This window comes from Euleptes europaea, chromosome 4 (genome assembly GCF_029931775.1).
Source record: "Euleptes europaea isolate rEulEur1 chromosome 4, rEulEur1.hap1, whole genome shotgun sequence".
NCBI classification, from domain to species: Eukaryota; Metazoa; Chordata; class Lepidosauria; order Squamata; family Sphaerodactylidae; genus Euleptes; species Euleptes europaea.
In genome coordinates, this window is record NC_079315.1 from 12,660,338 (window position 1) to 12,683,754 (window position 23,417).

The 23,417-nt window shown below is 46.6% G+C and overlaps 1 protein-coding gene across 1 annotated transcript in view; it reads right to left on the minus strand.

The window, feature by feature from the left end:
• Window positions 1-16,078, minus strand: part of LOC130476167 (rap1 GTPase-activating protein 1-like) — a 44,772-nt gene extending 28,694 nt beyond the window's left edge. The window contains exons 1-9 of the mRNA XM_056848043.1: window positions 15,987-16,078; window positions 13,239-13,274; window positions 10,326-10,373; window positions 9,044-9,082; window positions 7,653-7,844; window positions 6,008-6,111; window positions 5,768-5,846; window positions 718-771; window positions 543-626 (exon numbers count right to left, since the gene is read on the minus strand). Coding sequence (XP_056704021.1) covers window positions 543-626; window positions 718-771; window positions 5,768-5,846; window positions 6,008-6,111; window positions 7,653-7,844; window positions 9,044-9,082; window positions 10,326-10,373; window positions 13,239-13,256 — 618 coding nt within the window. The 5' untranslated portion in view covers window positions 13,257-13,274; window positions 15,987-16,078. The remainder of the gene's footprint in view (window positions 1-542; window positions 627-717; window positions 772-5,767; window positions 5,847-6,007; window positions 6,112-7,652; window positions 7,845-9,043; window positions 9,083-10,325; window positions 10,374-13,238; window positions 13,275-15,986) is intronic.
• Between the last annotated feature and the right edge of the window lie 7,339 nt (window positions 16,079-23,417).

Here is a 23,417-nt window from a genome sequence, read left to right on the forward strand (position 1 = left end):
TGAAGGCAAAGGGAATGAGAAGAAGAGTTGGTTTTTATATGCCGACTTTCTCTACCACTGAAGGAAGAATCAAATCGGCTAACAATCACCTTCCCTTCCCCTTCCACAACAGGGACCCTGTGAGGTAGGTGAGGTTGAGAGAGCTCCAAGAGAGGTGTGACTAGTCCAAGGTCACCCAGCTGGCTTTATATATAGGAGTGGGGAAACCAACCCAGTTCACCAGATTAGCATCCGCCGCTCATGTGGAGGAGTGGGGAATCAAACCCGATTCTCCGGGTTAGAGTCCCCCGCTCCAAACCACCGCTCTTAACCACTACACCATGCTGGCTCTTCACGCTGAGGAGGGATTGGACAGGCTTTGTCAAAAAGGGGTGATGGTGGACAGAAAGGTAAAGATTAAGCTGCTGAGAAAGAGGGCAACGGAGCTGAGGGAAGGAAAGAGAGAGACAGAAATTCTCATCCAGGTTCCCCAGTTGTTTGTTACCTGGCCTTTGGCAGGAGCGTTGAATATGTGCGTGACACGTTTTTGTCGTTTGTTTTACCTGTCCAAGTTTCTGGTAGATAACCCCAAACTTGAAGTTATTGCTGATGACATGTTCATCGAAGGCAACAATGAGCTGGGAAGCCTAGGGGGCGGAGGAAAGAGTCCAAATGAGAAGAAACTGTGGGCCGATGTCCCACAGAGAGAACATGGCATGCGTGATATCGCAGGCCTACCTTGGGATACAACACAGGGAAGAATCGGTCGACATTCACATCTTCACAAAGCAACTGCAGGAGGAGAGAAGCCTGCATTAGCATTCCCGTTGTAGTGATGCGATTTTGCAGAAGATACTAAAGTCGCAAAGAAAAACGCCGGGGCTGCTACAATATTTAATATGCCTTTCCTTCCTTTATCCCTTAAGCTCCTTAATCCATTGATCTTGAGCAGCATATATCTAATGTTTGAGGGATATAAGGACTGAAACAAATCTTGTCACTGGCAATGTAGCCTTGGGATTCCTGTCACTTAGTAAAAAAGGCATTATGTCAGACACAGAGGCAGTAGATTTATATGTTAAAAGGGGAAAGATATAATGTGATCTAAATTCCTCATAAAAGCAGCATTCCAAGAGGGCATGAGCTAATGAATCGATAGAGCCAGAAGAACAAGGACAGGTCCTTTCTGGATATGGTATATTCAAAATTCTGCCCTGCATAACCATAGAAGGGTTAGCATTCAGTCTAGCTAAACAGAAAGCTCTAGAAAGACGAGTTGTCAAATAATAAGTATAAGCAGGCAAACCATGTGGTGGTGGTATTCCGAAGAACTTGGATGAGCAAACGCTGCGAGCACAAAAAGTAGTGCTGTTATAATCAAGCTCTTTAATTCGCTTTTTAATTTTGGCGAAAGCTTCCATTTTCCCAAGATCTAATGACACATCCTGCAAGAAGCCCAACAATGACAATTTCTCATCTAAGATGTTTTGCCATGAGGATTTAAAAGGGTGTATTTAACATGCAGTTTTCGCCTTTTTGCAAATTGAAACTCTGAAAAACCACTGGACGTTAATTAATGCATTATCTGAAAAAGGCTTGCCTATATATTAATAGTAAACTCTCTCACTTCTTAATGATGAACAAATCGTCTCACTGCACACAGAACTGTGCAGATGACCCAACGATGAACTGAGCTAATTATTTGAGATGACTCCAGTCCCTCCACAAAGTTTTACACAGCATTATACAAGAAGACGCCAAGATCAGAAAGACCCTTGCAGGTCAGGAGACATCGAAACCACCGAACATGTATTGTTCAGCTGTTCATTCTGTCACGAGGCCCATATCAAATTCATTGCTCCCCTGATCAGTGAATTCCCCGATAAGCCAGTAGAATTCCTGACTAAGAGGCTCCTGATGGGTGAAACTCCACACTTTTCGTTCTCAACCGCCAAATTCTGTGCCATCGCAATCAAAACTCACAAAAATAGGATGGAAAAAATTACTTAACTTTGCTATGTTTTTAGAAATATTAAGATGCTAAGTTAATTCTTGTGATTTGTGTTAAAATCTTACATTTTAAATAGCATTAGACTTTTATCTAATTTTTTAATTTATATTAATTTTGCAGTTTTATTAAGTCAGTTACTTTTATGCATAACTTTTGGCTGGTCAAACAGACCGTATCAATAAACTTACACAGCATTATGGCAAACCCTATCCTATACCCAGCAAAACTGCACAATTTGCAAGATATCCTGACACCATTCACTCCAACTGTGTCTATTTCTCCAAGGACCGCTCCTGTTTTCTGTTTGCCTCGGGAGGGGTAGTACCTTGTTAAAATGTTCAGCATGAACTGCCAGCATGCTCAGCATGAATCCCTCCATAAAATCTTTAAATACTGGAGCAGGTGGGATGGATGCATCCTTGTGCGTGCCTGTCATAATGCACATGCATCCACGCTAAGGCACCATACACCACACCCACCCTGACATTTCACATACTGCAGCTGCCATGCCGTATTTTGAACTCCTAATAACATATTATGGAACAATTGTGTTTTTCTAGTAGATATTGAACCCAATGAACAAACACTCTCTTGCCTTTTAAACCAGTGTGGGACAGGTCGTTGGGAGGAAGTCAGTACAATTTACAGAGAACAGACTTTGGCAATGAGTAACCAGGGAAGGGTGTGTGTGTTAAGTAGGGTTGTGCATATCAATATCATGACCCAAAAATAAACCCGAAATTAGCCGTTTCGGCAATATTTGGGTTTTGGATTTACTGAACACCAAAAACTGGGAATCTCCCTGAAGCCAAATAGGCAATTCCCCAAAAAATCCCCTTTGCGGGCCCATCAAATTGGACCCCTTGTTCCAAAATTCACCAAACTTTTGTGACCATCTAAGGAGAGTCCCTTGCAGCCACACTGCAAATTTGGGGACTCTATCTCCAAAAATGCCCCCACAGGAGCTTTGAAAAAAATCCCCATAGGCTATAATAGATCCTAATTTTTCAGTAAACCCAGAAATAAACCGAATACTGATATTTACTGGTATGGGTATTCAGCTTATTCCAGGTTTACCAAAAAAAAAATTGGGCCCAATAAACCCAAACCCGAAATTTACCGAATCCCCCCAATACTAGTGTTCAGGCAACAATCTTTTATATAAGCATTGGGCTATGCGGCATCTGTCCCTATTTTTACCTGTGGTATGCCACTCCTGGGCACTTATGCCCTGTGATTGCAGCCTGTGTTTGCAGGCATTTCAAAATAAGAATCCCAGTTACAGGAGGAAGCAGTTATAGCAGGTGGCCAGCAGAAGACGCTGGACTCCGTGGCTTAGCTGAGAGGGGAGAAGACCGAAGATCTCCAGAGAGAATTGCATCACACAGGATGCCGGTCCTTAGAGCAGGGATATATGTGACTTTGACTCATGTGGGCTGTGGACAAAAAGGCCGCTTATTCTTGCAGTTGACAGCTGTTTTTATTGCAATGTGTTCTAACTCCGTAATTCCATTTTCGGCATTGCTTGACGTAACACCCCTGATACTTTTTCTAGTGTTGTTTCGAGGTTTTGTAATCCTCATCCTAAGGCACGGTTTAGTATATATCTCATGCTATCGTGCTATTCGACTGCACGGTTTTACACCGTGTAATCCGTCCTGAGCCTCGGTGAGAAAGGCAGGTTATAAATAAAGTAAATCAAATAAATAAATGACGCAATTAAAAAGGCATTCGTACAAGGGCATTCACAACTATATAGAATATTTGATGATATTTGACCATGGTACCCTGAATTTTTATGTATCCTGACCTTAAGACTGGCTGAACAATTTTCAGTATTGTTAAACATCCCGTGTTGATAAATCTTTATACAGAAGACCTCCAAACAAAGGCCAATGTTTGAACGTACAATCTGGGCATGTATTGAATACACATAGACAAGTCATAAAAACTGAAAAGAGTTAGTTTGAGGTGTATGATGGTGCAATCCTTAAGAACTTTTTCCTGGGAGTAAGCTTGACTGAATAGACCTGAGTAGGATTCTGAGTAAACCTGTTTAGGATGGCACCATGAAGCTGCCTTCAGTCCGTCAAAGTCAGTATTATCTACTCAGACTCAGGACTGCAGCGGTTCTCTAGGGTCTCAGGCAGAGGTCTTTCACATCACCTGATCCTTTTTAACTGGAAATGCTGGGGATTGAACCTGGGACCTTCTATATACCAAGCAGATGCTCTACCACTAAGCCACGACCCCACCTGTGACTCTGCTACACAGGCACAGAGTATAAACCAATAATCCTAAAGGAGAATGAAGGTACTAAAATGTCCAATAAACAAACCTCTGTCAAGTAGTGCCTTCTATCTGGGAGTATAACTTGTTAATGTATAACAAATCTCTTTAAATGAAATTACCATATTCAGGTTGCTAATTCTCCCGGGACAGTTCCACATTATATACAACGTCAACTGTTTACATTTATAATTGAAACAGAAAACTTACAGAACACACATCGCAGTTAATACAGTGTTTAAATTTGTTTAAAGGAAGACTACATGTGGATACTACAACCTGCATAAGCTCACCATTTAGTATTGGTTAAATGTGTATTACTGGAAATTTGAACTGACTGCGAAAAGACTGTACATTATGTTTGGAATTTATATTATTTGACTTGTGGTTTGAGGGAGTACAACACAGAACAGTATCTGTAACACAGAACACTACCTGTTGGATTAGCTTATTGTATATTTGTTTGGGACTATCACTGTATTGTGACATTTCATCTGTAAGTTTTCTGTTGCAATTATAAATGTAAACCAGGGGTGGGGAACGTCAGGCCTGGGGGACGTTTAAGGCCCGCGAAACCATTTGGTCTGGCCCTCCGTGGGTCCTGGCAGATCTCTAGCTCAGAAGGATCTAAGACTGGCGATCCACCTCCTCCTGCGGACAGGAATAGCGTCAGTTCAAGACGGTTGTGAGTTTGTTTTGCTGAGAAAAGGAACCTTTCCCCGCCCTTGCAGAAGAGTCATTAGCTATGGAGCTGCTAGGACCGCCCAAGAAACTGTGTTAACCCTTTCCCACCGGGGCCATGGAGAAACGTATTCCCTCTGAACAACAAGAGGGCTGGGGGTGGAAGTGGCGACAATGGAGGGGTTAAAGGGGGCAGGGGCAGAATGCGTGCAGGGGCCCCCGAGTACTTAGCCAGTGTGTCCTCATTTCACCCCTGCAGGCGGAGTTAGCAGGAGCCGGCGGTAGAATCTGGCCCCGACCATGCGGAGCAGGAGCAACTCCGGCATGCAGCTGGACCGCTACACCCAGCTGGTGCAACAGACCATCCTGTGCCACCAGGCGGGTGAGTGCACCACCGGTTGGATGCCTGCCCACTTGCCTGCGCGGGGGAGGGGGTCATCTGGGGCAGCTGCCTGCTTGGGGCTTGGTCGGCTAATTTTTAAGTTGATAATTTTGTATGGCCCGCGAATGATGCCATAAATATCCAAATGGCCCTTGGTTCCCCACCCCTGATGTAAACAAGTTGAAGTTGAACATAATTTGGAACTGTCCCTAGTGAATTAGCAACCTGAATATGGGTAATTTCATTTAAAGAGATTTGTTATAAATCACTGACAAGTTATGCTCCCAGATACAAGGTACTACTTGAGACAGGCACAGAGAGCCAAGACCGACCGCAAATAAAATAAAAAATGTAATGCTGATCAGAGGATTACGAGGGGAAGAAAACCAGCAGGGGACAGTAAAAGCGCTGAGACCCAAACGTACCTTTGCCATCTGGACAGCATTCGGAAATTCATTCAAGCAGGAAATAGGGATCAGGTCAAGCTTGGTACCAGTTCGAGTCCTGACACAAATCAACACAAAACAGAGAGAAACGCTAGGGGTGGGGGGAAAAAATGTGGAATGTCCCCAGACGTTCCCCATCTCAAAATCCTATTCTCCCAGCAAGGTCTAAACTGCGATCTAAGGTGTGTACCTGAGGGTTGCACAAACAGGCAGTTTTACCTCAGGAGCAGGCGGAGGTTGTCTTGTCTGTCCACCTGTTCGTACTTCACCGAAAGGACGAGGTTGCCCAAAGTCGCGTCGTTGGCATAAAAGTTCTGATGCTCCTTAATTTTTTTTAAAAACAAAACAAATTGTGACATCTCTTTACCTTCTGCTACCCAGAAAAGGAGCACCTATCTAGATAACTCTGTCAATCCCCTCCCATTCCAACAGTTGCGGGACCCACACAATCTTCTGCATCCTAGACCACGTTGGGGTCTTTTTTAAACCGAGCCTTCGATTTCTTCCCCCTTCCTTTCAGATTGCTCCGTTTTTTGTTCTTCAAATGCTTTCTTATGCGGCAATTGGGGTTTTTTTTGGGGGGGGGATTTCTCTCACATTAAGGTTCCCCCATCCGCAATAGCGGTAGCGTGTGCGCCATGACATCACCTCTGGGGAAAACCAGGACGTTGCAGGCGGTAACTCTAGGAATTGCCGGAAACTCTATGGTAAAGTAATAGGATCCTGCGATACCTAGTCCTACCCTCCATCAATTCCAGGTTTCCCCCAGGAGTGACATTACAACACACAACACGCCCCCACGTACCCACCCCCAAACCTCCTGTGGGTTGTCAGACACAACTTGACAACCCTATGTGGAGGAAAGGGGAACAAATTATCTCAGTTTCCTCTTCCCACTGCAGCCTCTCCCTTTTCACCCCACATGCTGTTCCTGAGGATGCAGTGACACCCCCTCCAAAAGCAATTTTGAAGGGCTTGGTGGGCTTCAGAAGGAAGGGGAAGTGGAAAAGTCTCGATCTGCAAAGTCTGCAAATGGTTAACCTCACCACTGTCATGATGATGATGAAGAAGAGTTGGCTTTCATATGCCGATTTTCTCTACCACTTAAGGGAGACTCAAACCGGCTTACAATCACCTTCCCTTCCCCTCCCCACAGCAGACACCTTGTGTGGTAGGTGGGGCTGAGAGGGCTCTAAGAGAGCTGTGACTAGCCCAAGGTCACCCAGCTGGCTTTGTGTGTAGGAGTGGGGAAACAAATAAGGTTCACCAGATTAGCGTCTGCTGCTCATGTGGAGGAGTGGAGAATCAAACCCGGTTCTCCAGATCAGACTCCACCGCTCCAAACCACCGCTCTTAATCCCTACACCACGCTGGCTGTTGTTCTTGCCATACTTTTGGAAATACACAGATGGTGCTCAAACTGCAGATGGGGGGCAGTTAACTGTGGCCTTTTATGCAGGGATGTTTCCCCGCGGTCCCCTCCGCCGACTGCTTTGGGGCTTCCTTTGATTATGCATGCCTTTCCCTACCGTCAGAGGTCGCCTTGCTCTCCCCGCGTGTTTTCCACGTGTTTTCCAGATGCCGTTTTAGCCAGAATCTGGAAAATGCAGGCAAAATGCGCAGGGAGAGCGAGGCGATCCCTGACAGGTGGAAAAGGCATGCATAATCAAAAGGAAGCCCCAAAGCAGTCGGCGGGGCTGATCACGGGGAAAAGTCCCTGCATAAAAGGCCTGTGTGGTATAAGAAGTACCCTCCTCAAACTCTGACCTTTTCATTCCAAAATTGTTATGGGCAAAAATTCAGCCTTAGGTGCCATCCTCAGATTTCCCCAAGGAAATGTGTGGGGGTCGAAAGGGCTTCTTACCTTCCCCAGGAAGTGCTTGCGGTACAGCTTAGCCGTCGGGTCGCATTCCAGCTTCACTTTGCCACCGCAAGGGGAAGGCAGGTCATGCAATTCTGGGCCCGAACTCGGCAGGCTGTGACAGGTCCCTTCAATCCAGTAGCCCCCGAACTGGGGTAAGATAATGAGAGGGTAGGGCCATCCTCTCCGTAACACCTAGCAGGAATGACAGACAGAGTGAGGGCTGGCGTGAGCCAGGAGTCAAGAGAGAACAGACCTGCACCATTGGTGAGAAGAAAGGTGAGAACAGACCTGCACCATGGGGAGGGGCCGTGGCTCAGTTGTGGAGCATCTGCTTGGCATGCAGAAGGTCCCAGGTTCAATCCCCGGCATCTCCAGTTCAAGGGACTAGGCAGGCAGGTGATGTGAAAGACCTCTGCCTGAGACCCTGGAGAGCCGCTGCCGGTCTGAGTAGACAATGCTGACTTTGATGGACCAAGAGTCTGATTCAGTAGAAGGCAGCCTCAGGTGCTCAACTGGTGTTTGCACTGAACCTCAAAATTACCTCAAGCGGTAATTTTTATTTTGTCTATCTATCTGTCTATCTATCGCTCTCTCTATCTGTCTATCTATCTAACCATCTTTGGATTTGTACTCCACCCTCTCTCCCAGGCGAAACTGGGCTCAGAGCAACTAACAACAAAACACTATAATACAACAATAAAAAGTTCAGAACGATTCCGTCCTAATTTAAAGCCCGTTGTTTCTGAAAATTAAAAACAAGTAGGCGCTCATTATCTGCCCACAGTGCCGCCACCAGCAAGGGGAAAAGCAATCGGGTCCCCTGTTGAAAAATCGGATGGAAAGGAGAGAGGGGGAGGCCAGCCGTGATGGAAACCGTCACTTCCCTCAACCATAGGCCTGGCGGAACAATTTGGTCTTACAGGCCTTGGGGAACTGTGTTAGATCCCGCAGGGGAGGAACTGTGGCTCGGTGATAGAGCATCTGCTTGGCATGCAGAAGGTCCCAGGTTCAATCTCCGGCATCTCCAGTTAAAGAAACTAGGCAAGTAGGTGATGTGAAAGACCTCCGCCTGAGACCCTGGAGAGCCGCTGCTGGTCTGAGTAGACAATACTGACTTTGATGGACCAAGGGTCTGATTCAGTATAAGGCAGCTTCATGTGTTCAAAGCTGCACTTTCACACATGCCAAATAATGCACTTTCAATCCACCTTCAATGCACTTTGCAGCTGGATTTCGGTGTGAAATGGCAAAATCCACTTGCAAACGATCGTTAAAGTGGATTGAAAGTGCATTATTTAGCAAGTGTGAAAGCGCCCCAATGTCGTTGGAGGGACAGTTCCCACAGGAATACACCTGAACTCGAAGCCAAATCTTGGCTGGTTATGGCTCACCTCCTGGATGCTGGGGTACGGAATATACTCTTCTTCTCTCTGAAAGCACAAAAACGTAATTCACAAAGATATCTGGCCAAGGGACATGGGATCATCACATCTCATCACATCCATTCAAACCAGGATGAACCCCTGAATTTTTGAACCTGCTAGCAAGACAACATATGTGAGCCCTCAATCTACCCGTCTTTCACCCCACTGCTATATAATGGCTAACAGTAGTAGAGAGAGATGAGTGATATTTCCCAGCTTCCAGAAATACCTTTGTTAATTGATACAAACATAGCCCACATCCAATTTGTCAACCCACACAAACAACAAATCCCCCTCTCAGAAGTCCCAATGCTTTGCCAGCAATCTCTACTTTAGACATGAAAAGTAATACCCATAGGAAAGAACCATCAGATGTCGTTGGATTTTATTATTGCTACCGTTATTCAGCAATCACAGAATCGGAAGGGACCACCAGGGTCATCTAGTCCAACCCCCTGCACAATGCAGGAAATTCACAACTACCTCCCCTCCCCACACCCCCAGTGACCCCTACGCCACGCCCAGAAGATGGCAAGGAAAAAACTCTTCCAGGATCCCTGGCCAATCTGGCCTGGAGGAAAATTGCTTCCTGACCCCAAAGTGGCGATTGGCACTACCCTGGGCATGCAAGAAAGGGCCACGAGAGCCAAACACTCTAATTCAATATTAGAGTACAAGTTTTGTTATCCAGCACTCACGTTGAATGGAGGTTGCCAGTTAAGCAAGTGTGCTGGATACTCGAGGTTATTGACCAAACCCCATCCTCTTAGGAACACCATGGTGACAGCCCCTCTGCTTGCCAGGATAATTCCCCATGTAACATTTTGCTTTTTTCTATAAAAAGTTGAATGGCTGCCATTTGTTGCAATGGTATATGGAGGCACTCGGGTACTAAATCTTCCCTTTTCTTATCTCTAATGCTTCAGTCCATACATGCTGTTCTTGCTCTTTACTGGCATGGCCCCATCCTGAGTTCTGTTTGCTGGTCACCCTACAGTTCAGTGTAGGAATGCCCGGCTATGTGTGCCAACTGGAGGGAGGGTCGGGGGTGAGGACATGGGGGAAGTGAGACACCACTCCCCAGGAAAACCTGGAAGTGATGTAGAGGAAGCTCTGGAAACTCTATGGTAAAACCACAAAGTTTCCAACAATTCCTAGAGTTACCCTACGTCATTTCCAGGTTTTCCCTGAAGGGGACGTACCATTTACCATTTTCATCTCTATAATTCCACAACAGCACTGAACTCACCTTGAGTGGAGCTGGAAGTGAACATCTTTGCTCATCCAAACGACTTCGCTAGACACAGAGAAAGCAAAACGGTGAAGCCCCCACAGCCCGGTAGCTCTGTTTCCTTCCCCCTCCTCTCTACCCAAATCTCTTCTGATACTTTATCAAGGCCACCATTTCAGGTTTCCGAGAAAGGAGTCAGCCTCGGATCTGGGAGATGCAGGTTCAAGTCCCAACTCTGCCATGGAAGTGCCCTGGGTGACCTTGGGCCAGCCACACACTCTCTGCCTAACCTACCTCACAGGGTTGTTGTGAAGATAAAGTGGAGGAGAAAAGAATGACACCAGCCGTGTTGGGTGCCCACTGGGAAGGAAGATGGGGTATAAAAGAAGTAACATGCGCACATGTTAGCAGCATGAAATCTTCTACTGACCAACAACAAAGAAATGGAATTTGGAAGCTTGATTTTCTCAACCTGGAGCGCTTGATATGGGTGGAAGTCTTGATGTGGGCGAGGGGAGCCGTCTTCTGAGAGAGACACCTCCAAAACCTGTTACGTTTTAAATCCGGTTTTTCAGAATTTTCACTTTGCTTTTCAGTGGTGAATTTTTAAAGCAAAAAGCTATTAAAAACAGCTATTCATTTTAGAGGGGTCCCCTATTACAAATGTGAATCTCAAGTGCTGCTTTGCTAAATCTCAATACCATATTGTAAAAAAAAAAGTGTTGGTGTCCTAAAGGGGGAAAAAATTCAGTCTTCTGTCTGCGGACGTTTTGAAGATGAGTTGATCTCTTATTAGCAGTTACTGACCTTGCTATCAGAAAAGTTCAGGCCAGATGTTTTTGGGTTATAATAAATCATGGCCTTTTTGTAAAATGCATAAACTTTCTTGGATGACAAATGGCACGGATGGTGCCGAGTTGTTTTCTGTTGCCCCAGAAGGTCGGACCAGAACCAACGGGTTGAAATTAAATCAAAAGAGTTTCCGTCTACAAGTTAGGAAGAATTTTCTAACAGTTAGAGTGGTTCCTCAGTGGAACAGACTTCCTCGGGAGGTGGTGGGCTCTCCTTCCCTGGAGGTTTTGAAGAAGAGGCTATAGATGGCCATTTCTCAGCAATGCTGATTCTATAACCTTAGGCAGATCATGAGAGGGAGGGCATCTTGGCCATCTTCAGGGCATGAAGTAGGGGTCACTGGGAGTGTGGAAGGGAGGTAGTTGTGAATTTCCTGCATTGTGCAGGAGGTTGGACTAGATGACCCTGGTGGTCCCTTCCAACTCTATGATTCTATAAAAGAAGTAAATAAATAAATTCAAAACTGCTCTGTCTCCACAGGACTCTCGCACCCCGCCCTTCCGCAACACGACCCACAAAGCTTCCCTTGTATCCACCCCCATCCAGCTGACGGAATAGACCCACATGCAGTGAATTCCAGACAGATACTAAGCTGCATGCCTGACATATGAAAGGTGTTTTTTTCTCCTCAGCTATTTCAGTTCAAAGCATCAAGGCAGCCATCAAAGTGGTTTTCCCAATCCCCATAACTTTCTTCCACCCCACTGCAATTCCTTTTACTCTTTTTAGTTCCAAGGGGCGGTGGGGAAGGGCATTTTCTTTGGCATACGTCTTGTATCAGAGCTGCCCTACGCTTGGCCTTCAGCACCAGCAGGGGATGGACTGGCAGAAGAAGAAAAGTCGGTTTTTATACGCCAACTTCCTCTACCGTTTAAGAAGAATCAAACCAGTTTACAATCTCCTTCCCTTCCCCTCCCCTCAACAGACAACTTGTGAGGTAGGTGGGGCTGAGAGAGCTGTGACTAGCCCAAGGTCACCCAGCAGGCTGCATGTGGAGGAGTGAGGGAACCAACACGGTTCACGAGATTAGCCTCCACTGCTCTTAACCACTACACCCCACGTGCTCTCACAGGGAAATTTAGCTCACAGGGAAATTTCCCAGTGGGGAGCTGCCCTAGTAGGGCCTGTGAGGTGTCATGGTTAAGAGCAGTGGACTCTAACCTGGAGAACTTTAGTTACATGTCACTGCAAGTCAGGTTGGAGGACTCCCAACCCAACTTGCGTCCTGCTTATCATTTAGCCAAGCCCTTACACTAGATGCAGAAGGAAGAAGAGTTGGTTTTTATATGCCAACTTTCTCTACCACTTAAGGGAGACTCAAACCGGCTTACAATTACCTTCCCTTCCCCTCCCCACAACAGGCACCCTGTGAGGTAGGTGGGGCTGAGAGAACTCTAACAGAACTGTAACTTGCCCAAGGATACCCAGCTGGCTTTGTGTCTAGGAGTGGGGAAACAAATCCAGTTTACCAGATTAGCCCCTGCCGCTCATGTGGAGGAGTAGGGAATCAAACCAGGTTCTCCAGATCAGACTCCACCGCTCCAAACCACCGCTCTTAACCGCTACACCACACTGGCAGGGTTAGGATGCAACAGAATGATGCAATCTTCTTGGTATATACTTGTTGCTAATGATAATTTGGAAAGTCCATCAGGTACAAACTTTAACAATCCCAAAGATTCACTTAATGGGAGTAGATGGTGAATCTTTGGGATTGTTAAAGTTTGTACCTTATGGACTTTCCAAATTATCATTAGCAACAAGTATATACCAAGAAGATTGCATCATTCTGTTGCACAGAGACTGCATCAAACATGTATTGTATATAGTGTATATATTTGTGAAAAGTCATTGTTTATGTACTTCACTTTTGTATGTCATTGTTAATTAAGCACAATACAAGTACATTGATACCTTTGTACATTTGATCTCCAGTGCTGATTTCCAAACCTTTTGGTATAAGGCATGGAGGTGCCTCCTAATTGTAATTGTAATGGCAGGGTTAGGATAGCAGACAGCAATGCAGGACAGGAAAGGAGCTTTTTACATGGCTATCTTACCTGCAGAAACCTGACTTACCTGCATTTTTTCAATCATTTCAAACAAATCCACTGCCTGTGAAGAGCAAGACAAAACAACAAAACTTACACGTGGAGTAATTTGATTAAAAAGATGTGCTTTTTAAATTCTGTAACAACTGTAGCATTGCACTTTAAGATATCCACCGACATTTGAATCTGCAGGACTCTTTAACAGCGACGCTGACAGTCTCAGCATGCCCTGACCCACAATGCTGCAGACTCAAAAATAGCACACACTCAACTTATGCCATTTTAAAACATCTCATGACCTAGATGTCTTGAACCCTTAATGGAAACTAAAAAAGCAATAATCACGACAGCATTTCTTATTGAGGTTCTCCTTATCTGCTGAACTGAAAAGTTTCCACGCAGGCCTGGAAAATTTCCTATCTAAAATACAATGACGGAGGCCACCCTAGGGTTGCCAACCTCCAGGTGGTGGCTGCAGATCTCCTGGAACTTCAACTGGTTTCCAGGTTATACAGATCAGTTCCCCTGGAGAAAACGTCTGCTTTGGATAGTGGACTCTGTTGCATTATACTTCACTGAGGCCCTTCCCAGCCCTAAACCCTGCCCACCCCAGGCTCCATCCTCCAATCGCCAGGAATTTCCCAACTCTAGACCTGGCAATCCTAGGGCACTCACATACCCAATTTTCTTTACCTGAAATGGTCCTTTGACCTGTTGCAGAAAACTTACATTCTGCCTTAAGATACATGTGTGATTCTGCAGTGGGCCAAATAGCGCCCCCCTGAGGCCGTTTCAGGTTGCAAAAAAACAAGACGGGGCAAAGGCTGACATCCTTCTACCCATGTTTTAGTCCCAATCCAAACCAGGCACCCCATGTGTGGGAACCAAGGGGAACCCGCCTCTCACTTGTGACTATTACGTAGGGTCGTGAGCCCAGATCCAAAGTGTGAACTCTGAACTCATAGTTAAACTGTGGAACTCCCTGCCCCAGGATGTGGTGATGGCTGCCAACTTGGAAGGCTTGAAGAGGGGAGGGGACATGTTCATCATGGAGGATAAGGCTATCCATGGCTACTAGTCAAGATGAATACTAGCCATGATGCAAACCTATTCTCTCTAGTATCAGAAAAGCATGCCTATTGCAGTCGTCTTGCTTGTGGGCTTCCTAGAGGCACCTGGTTGGCCACTGTGCAAACAGACTGCTGGACCTGATGGACCTTGGTTTGATCCAGCATGGCCTTTATTATGTTCTTATGTCTTGCTTGTGGGCTTCCTAGAGGTACCTGGTTGGCCACTGTGTGAACAGACTGATGGACTTGATGGACCTTGGTCTGATCCAGCAGGGCCTCTCTTATGTTCTGATCTCAGTCCATCAGTACCAAGCAAGCACCCCCTTTGGGGGGGGAAAATACCCTGAAAGCCAACCAATCCAGAGGAGGAAATTCGGTCACCACCAAGCAGCTGACTGATCCGGTTAAAGCTTTTTATAAACTCTTTTTAAAGAGCCGTGGGGCTCCGCACACTCTGCTGGGACGAAGCCTGCGTACGCCAGCAATGGATGAACGATCTGCCTCACCGGCATGAATACCAAGAGGCAGAAAAATCGCTCGTCGGTCTGGCGGGAGGGAGCACCGCTGAGGAGTAGCGCACAGGCTCTCTAGGCAAACCATCTCACGTTCAGTCCTTGAGGTCACATTACCTCATGGCGGGAGCAGAGCCAAGAAAGCCCTCAGCTCTATTTCTTAGAGGGAAATAGATGGTACTTGGCTAGACAGGCCACTGTTCGTATTTGGCATACAGTGGTTATGCGTATTTGTAATTAGTAACATTTTGCATCTGGGTAGAACCACAGGGTACACTTGAGGGTCAATCTACATGTTCGGGTTTTTTAACACTTGGGTTCCCTACCACCACACAGCAGCTGCAAGGAATGGATTTTTGAAATAGACAGGAGAGCCAAAATGGGCTTGGAGCTCCACCACCGGGGGGGGTGAGGAAGAAGAAGAAGAGGAAGAAGAGGAGGAGGAGAAGAGCTGGTTTTTATATGTCGACTTCCTCTACCACTTAAGGAAGAATCAAACGGGCTTACAATCACCTTCCCTTCCCCTCCCCACAACAGACACCCTGCGAGGTAGGTGAGGCTGAGAGAACCTAAGAGAACTGTGACTAGCCCAAGGTCACCCAGCTGGCTTCATGTGGAGGAGTGGGGAAACCAAGCCAGTTCACCAGATTAGCCTCGGCCGCTCATGTGGAGGAGTGGGGAATCAAACCCGGTTCTCCAGATTAGAGTCCGCAGCTCCAAACCACCCTTCTTAACCACTACGCCAGTGTTGGCGAACCTATGGCACGCGTGCCAGACTTGGCACGCTGAGCCCTCTCTGTGGGCACGCGCAGCCGTCGCGTCTTTGAACTGCTCCACAAAGCACACACACCCTTCCCTGGACTCCCCGGGCTTTGAACTGCTCAGAGCAGTTCAAAGCGCCCCCCCTTCCCTGGACTCCCCGGGCTTTGAACTGCAAGCACCCCCCCTTCCCTGGACTCCCCACCGCCCAGCTGGGAGGAAACCTCAGTATTCTGGTTAAATTGCTGTGTTGGCACTTTGCTATAAATAAATGGGTTTTGGTTTGAGGTTTGGGCACTCGGCCGCTAAAAGGTTTGCCATCACTGCACTACGCCATGCTGGCAGCACACATCGCCAGTCACATTCTTGCTGTAAACTCGCCATAACCACATTCCCATTACTGGAGGCATCTGGCGAGAAACTGGAGTGCCTTACCTTGTTTGGAACAGCTGAGTGGATGGCAGCTGGAGAGTCCTGGACCAGAGAGTCTAGATGGTCACCGATGCAGCGTTCTACCTCATCAGTCTTCCTGCATCGAAGGAAGGCCATCCCAATTAGGTCCTGGAGCTTAATACAACTCAGAAACAGCAGGTCCATCCCCTTTTCCATCCCCTGAGCCCTCTTGGCCCTCTCAGATGCTGACCCCAGGGCTTGACACCATAAGAAGAACTAGTAAAGCTCCAAGACATTGCTTTCTACCATTGGTGGAGAACATTTTCACTTCCTTTCCAAGAGAGGACCCTGATGGTACAATGAATGCCCACAGGCAGGGTTCCCAGCTGCCCAGTAATGGCAGGCAAACGCCTGCCAATCCATGCCGCTGCCCACTGACGCTCAGCTGGTTAGCGGCTAGAAGCAGGCCGGCAGAAGGGGGGAGCAATCTGCATCCCCTGAACAATGACGTCGTTTCTGGGTTGACGTGGAAGCGCCAGCACAGTGCCGGATTTACGTATAAGCTAAACAAGCTATAGCTTAGGGCCCCACTCTCTTGGGGGCCCCCAAAAAATTTAAAGGAAAAAAAACTGGATGTACATTTCCAAAATATAAGATAAAAAACAAATAAAATAAAACCTACATACAGCAACAGTGTTATCATTTTAAGTTAGAGCTTAATAATTATTTCACTATTAATATACTACTTAATTGTACTTCAGTTCAACAATTACTTTGATAAAATACATATTTTGTTATGTGCAAATGGCTTTAGATACCTATTAGGTCCATAAATTACCATATAGCATCTATTCAACACAAAAAAACAGCGACAACTTGTTGTTGACAAAGGACAGCTGGACATATAAAGGGCCCCATTACCTTCAATAGCTTAGAGCCTCATCAAACCTAAATCCGGCCCTGCGCCAGCATCATGCCGAGGGGGCGCTCTAGCACTCTCCCCCAAAACTCTATGGAAACCACAGAGTTTCCAGCGATTCCTAGAGCCACCCAAAGTTCTGAGTTTTCCCCAGAAGGAACACAGAAATGCAGCCGGGGTCACACATGCCCATGTCCCCACCTGTGCCCCTTCTGCCGGCTTGGCCTGGCTGCCCTATGCCGCTTCTGGCTCAGCCTGGCAACTGTACCCCAATCCCTGAAATGTTGCTCCTGGAAGACAGGAGATACCAGTGTGGGACAAATTATTGGGGTATGTGGGAGCATATGTTGTACGAAGAGACCCACTGCAACACTCTGGAGGCGTACTCTCCAAATTTCTCAGATGAAAATAGGGACATCCTTGTAAGAGTCTTATCCTAGCCCTCAGGATCTCTCCCGAAGCCCCACGGCCTCCACCATCAAATCATGTCATAATTTATCATAACGGTCATGGACCCTCAAATGAAACAAAATGTTACACAGTGTATAATAAAAACACAAGTATTCAGGATAAATTCAAATATTTAAAAGAGACACAGACATTACTGAAATAATCAACAGACAGAAAATGCATGGGGTTGATAACAAAATAACCATCTATAAGGTTCCAAACAATATTCGCCCCCATACTTCCACAGCTATTGTATAGATCCGGTCCAGAACGGTCTTAGTCTTATTGCTAGCCAAGCAAATCTAGCAGCTCTATTTGGGGGTTACCGCACTCTGTATTCCCAGCGATGTATTAAGAGTTTGAAAATGTTATAAAAAACATCGCTTTAAAAGGGGGTTTTGGATGCCACGGCTAAAAAATGGCTGGAAGACGTCTTCACAGCTCAAGGGGCCAAACAAAGTGCGAACAGAATTTTTTATAACAGTTTCAAACTCTTAATACATCGGTGGGAATACACTGAAAGTGCGAACGAATTTTTTTTATAACATTTCCAAACTCTTGATACATTGCTGGGAATACCTAGTATGGTAACAGCCTCAGTTAGGACCTCACTTGTATGTGATAGTAATAATTTAAGACGTCGTTTCCTCAGGGCTCTAGGACATTCTACAAGTAATGATGTTAATAGTCCTTTATGTATATGGTCATACAGCTTACATTCAAATAGCACATGTTCAAGAGTTTTGAGTTCACCTTCTTTACAGATACATCTACATGCTTCCATCTAAAGTCTATTATATTTCCCATCTAAATATGAAGAGGGCAAAGCGTTGTACCCAAGAAGTATAAAAGATCTTCGACACTCAGGATTTGTAATATTAAGCAAATACGGCATTGTGACGTTCCTATTACGTAAGTCCTTTCTAAAAAGGGGCATAGCCTCCACTGCCGCGGCCGCAGACAGATCTTTTCCACTTGCGGTACACAACATCCACTCATTGTGCTGCAGCCTATTCTGGATTCAAAAGCAAAGAGGGTTTTTTTGTTGGTCACGGTTCAAGGAAAACAAAGATGCCCTATAACACACAAGCAACAGTTCAGAAATACCCCTTGTATGCAATGGGAGATTGGTCTCCACACGGTGCCTTAGGCTGTTTAGCTTAGAAAGAAGGCGGTTAAGGGGAGGAGGAGGAGGAGGAGGAGGAGGAGGAGGAGAAGGAGAAGGAGAGTTGTTATATGCCTACTTTCTCTACCACTTAAGGGAGACTCAAACCGGCTTACAGTCACCTTCCCTTCCCCTCCCCACAACAGACACAACAGACAGGGAGAAGCTTCCCCCACCTCTCTCATAATACTAGCACTAGAACGAGGGGTCATCTGCTGAAGCTGGAGGGTGAGAGAGTCAAAACAGATAAAAGGAAGTATTTCTTCACACAACGCATAGTTAAATTGTGGAACTCCCTGCCTCAGGATGTGGGGATGGCTGCCAACTAGGAAGGCTTGAAGAGGGGAGTGGACATGTTCATGGAGGAGAGGGCGATTCATGACTACTAGTCAAAATGGATACTAGTCATGATGCATACCTATTATCTCCAGCCTCAGAGGAGCATGCCTATTATATTAGGTGCTGTGGAAGACAGGCAGGATAACGCTGCTGCAGTCATCTTGTTTGGGGGCTTCCTAGAGGCACCTGGTTGGCCACTATGTGAACAGACTGCTGGACATAATGGACCTTGGTCTGATCCAGCATGGCCTTTCTTATGTTCTTACGTATTTCCATGGCCGCTACAGACCAGATTCAAGTATTCCCTGCTCAAAAAATTAACTTCTAGAGACCCTGGGGTGAGAGCTGAGTGTTGACGGCAACAACGTTAGCATGGGGTGCAGTGTGAGAGTCTGCAACGGAGGGGCAAGTCAGCAGAAATCCAGCATTAGTGGACAGCTCCTTCTGCTAGTACAGGGAGCCCTTAGGGGACAACTCCTTAAACAGGATCCCTGACAATTGCCTGGTATTTGTTGGGACTGGGACAGAGCGGCTCATGCTCTTAGTCACAATTAGGCAGAAGTTCTTTCACGCTCAAGATACCCTCTTAATTGAATATCTAAAATTCATGAGATGCAATTTTTTTTTTGCTATCTAGTCACAGTTGACTTATAGTGATCCCATAGGGATTTCAAGGCAAGAGATGGTTTGCCATCACCTGCCTCTGCCTAGCGACCTGGGACTTCCTTGGTGGTGTCCCATCCAAATACTGACCAAGGCCGACCCTGCTAGCCCTGACTATCCAGGTCAGGGCAATGCAAATAATATCCTCCTTTTAACATGCCTGGAATGCATTCTTGAACCTACTTTTTCTATATTTTGGAATAGCCTCTCTTGCGATTCTTAACTACAGATCTCTAGAGTAGACGGTTTTTCACTGTTCTTCGTCGAAAGGAGGAGGAGGAGAAGAAGAGTTGGCTTTTATATGCCTACTTCCTCTACCAGTTAAGGAAGAATCAAGCCGGCTTACAATCCCCTTCCCCTCCCCACAACAGACACCCTGTGAGGTAGGTGAGGCTGAGAGAGCTCTAAGAGAGCTGTGACTAGCCCAAGGTCACCCAGCTGGCTTCGTGTGGAGGAGTGGGGAATCAAATCCAGTTCGCCAGATTAGCCTCCGCCACTCATGTGGAGGAGTGGGGAATCAAGCCCGGTTCTCCAGATCAGACTTCACCGCTCCAAACCACTGCTCTTAACCACTACACCATGCGGGCTCTCGGCCAACAACTTGTAAAAAAAAAAAAGGCAAGTTCAACCATCCCCACCCCAAAACTGTGTGGGATATGAAAGGCAATCAGAAGAAGGTGAGGGGGAGAGAAAGGAAAAAGATCCCAAAGTTTACCTGATGCATTTTGGAAGGGGAGATCCTCCTACAGGAAACAACAATCCGGCACACTTCCCAAGCCAGCCTAAAAAGCTTGGGGAAGCCGTCGTTGTCCTGGCGGAGGAGGGAGAGAGTCACCCCCTCTCCCAGAAGACCTACAGAAATCCAGTGTCCACATTTCCTAGGAATGGCCTGCCAACCTGTAATGCTGCACAAAAGACATGCAGCAGAGAGACGCTGGGCTAGCCCGGATACGTACCCTCCATAGGCTCCAAAGTTGAAACTACGCTTCCGGGAAAACATCCTCTACTGCTGCAGCTTCTCCTCTCGGCCCTCTACGGGTTTTCCAGCTTCTGTGATCAGGCTTCTTTCCTTGCTGGGCAGGCACAAGAGGCGTCCCGTCTTGGAGCGGGCACAAGCTCTGTCCCCACCCCGCAGTTCCCCCACCCCAAATCTTAACCCGCATCTTCCTCTGCTTTCCCGAGACATGCTTCAAATGAGAAAAAAAAGAGCCGCGGTGCACAGTTAGGGCTTGGCCTGTGCTGCGCAAGGGCAGGAAACTCCTGGGGAGACACCGTAGGATACCAGGAATGCCAGAGAACAGCTGAGGGAGAATGCGAGAGAGTCTCACAGAGAGGAACGAATCAGTCAGATATAAGAGACCGATAAGAGAAACGCAAGAAAAAACTGGGAAGATAGCATAGCCTCAACCGAGGGAATCGGGGTCTTGGACCAGAACCCTTTGCAGGACTATCATTTGTAGAACACAGACGGGATGCTTGATACAACAGCAAGCCAGAGAGAAAAGTTCTGGCCCCAAGGAGCTTACAATCGGCATATCGATAATGAGGAAGACAGCAAAAGGAAAGCAGGGGGGAAAAGAAGACGAGGGCAGGGCAATCAGCACGTGAACTCAGCTGCTCCATTTACTCAGGATCGGTTCCAACTGGAGATGAGGACGCAGGGATCTGCATCCCAATAAAGCACGTGGAAGGCTAAAGATCATTGGAACCCCCAGAATCATTTAACCACTTAGCCTGGCGGTCCTCGCTCCTTGGCTTGCGGTCACCACATTCCCTTTTGCCATCAACCAAAAGAGCCCCGTAAATACTGTATGCCCTGTGTGCCATCCCACCGAACTAGTACACACACACAACAATATTTAACTGTTAATATTTAATATATAATTATAACCTTTTTATCATCAGAGTATCTCTGTAGGGCTGTTTCTTCCAACCGTTGTTGAGCCCTGGTCAGTCCTTATGCCAGAGGTGTCAAGCATAAGGCCCAAGGGCCAAATCCAGCTCTTTGAGAGCTCTAATTTGGCCCACAAGCCAGCCGAGGCTACCGACGAGGCTGCACCGGTGCCTGTGCCTTGTGCTGCCATGCGACTCCCCAGAGCCAGTGTAAGCGGCCCTTAGGGTTGCCAACCTCCAGGTGGTTATGGAAATCCCTATACAGGAAAATTATTTTTCAGTACACAACCACTAATCACTCTAAATATTCTTTTTCAAACTGTATTACACTTTAGACATATCAACGTATGATGAATTATTACAGTAAGACATACAATACTGAATGCATAAGATGGACCATAACATATAAGTGTCCATAAACCAAAGTTCATATAACTGATGTTCAAAGTTATATAACAAGCATCCATCCAGAATTGTAATAATGTCATAGTTGAAACACCAGGGGGGGAAAGGGGGGAATTCCACTTATCCGGCAGTATGATCCTTCAGTGCCAAAATTGAAAGATGCACTTGTTCTGTGGTCAGCTGATCCTTGCTGGCCAGTCCTATGTTGTTCCTTGGATGTATTGCTGCTAAGACACTAGCGTAGAAAATGCTGCTGGAGAAAACTATGCGCTGTACATGTAATTGTGCACGCATGCAATGTATACACAGAGGTTGTATACACTTGAAATATGTAGAAAGTAACAAGACCCCGGTTTCATCTTGTTTCGCATTGATATTGTGATAGCTTCTTCAGACTTTACATTTATATCCGACTGCAACCTTGCAGTTCATGAGAATGACTCTTTAGTCCTTTTTAGTGGCTGGAGATCTCCTGCTATTACAACTGACTTCCGGCCGATAGAGATCAGTTCATCTGGAGAAAATGGCCGCTTTGGCAATTGGACTCTATGGCACTGAAGTCCCTCCCCTTCCCTCCCCAAACCCCGCCCTGCTCAGGCTCCGTCCCAAAATCTCCAGGTATTTCCCAACCTGGAGCTGGCAACCCTAGATGGTTTGGCAGCAAACTGCAATCGGGCAGCTCTTTCCTGAGCTTTGCGGTGGCCGAGGACGGCATCTCCAGAGAGGTTCCCCGGCTGCCAAAAGGCTAAAAAAAGCCTTGTTAAATTTAAAATATCAAAAATGGGGAATTTCCCCCCATAGAGAACAGCGAGGCTGAGCCAGGGCAACACTGTTTTGAAGGGGGGTGTTCCTGGGATGGAAGGGGTTAGAAGGCAGCCTAGCAGCAGCCCCATCCCCCAGAATGCCCCCCTCCCCGACTTAGGGGGCTGGCAGCCTCTTAAGCCTGTTCGGCCCCCAAGCTCAGGAATGAGCTGTAAGCCTCAAGCTAACATGGGTCAAGATGGAGGGGGGGGGATTCTATGAGAAACCCTTGAAATGACGAAGCCCCTGAGGATAACACGAATTCTGAATCTAAGCCAAAATCAGATTAAATGTCAATGCCGTCAAGTCGAGTTGGAAACCCAGATTCCGCTCCGTCCTTCATGTCACCTTTGTCCGAAAGAGGTTGCTGCGGAAGTCTATTGCTTGCTGGAAACAAAGAGACGTCCACGAGGGAAGATTGAGTGCTCTGCTCTGAGAGACATTTCTTCAGAAGTCTACGATCCTCAAAAGCAAAACTTTTTAAGCATGTCACTTATATCTAGTATTAGTGCCTTACCTGGGCCCACCAGCTTCAGTCCTAAATCATGCTGGAGGAAGACTTAGGCCATTTATGCTTGGTAATTAGCAACGCGTCCCAGGCTGAAGCACCCCGCATATATATTTTTTTAGTTCCTCATGCTAAAACCGTCATTTCGGAAGAAACTGCGAAGCCAGCACATACCTGCTTCGCATTACATAAGAGCCCCTTTAACGCAACCTTTTATCTTTGCTCCCTCCCCGCCTCGAAGCCCCCACTCAAGGAAGCATGAAGAATCACAGCCGAGGGGTTAGCTATGCAAAGGACAATTGCTAATGGCTATGCAAACGAAGGAACGAA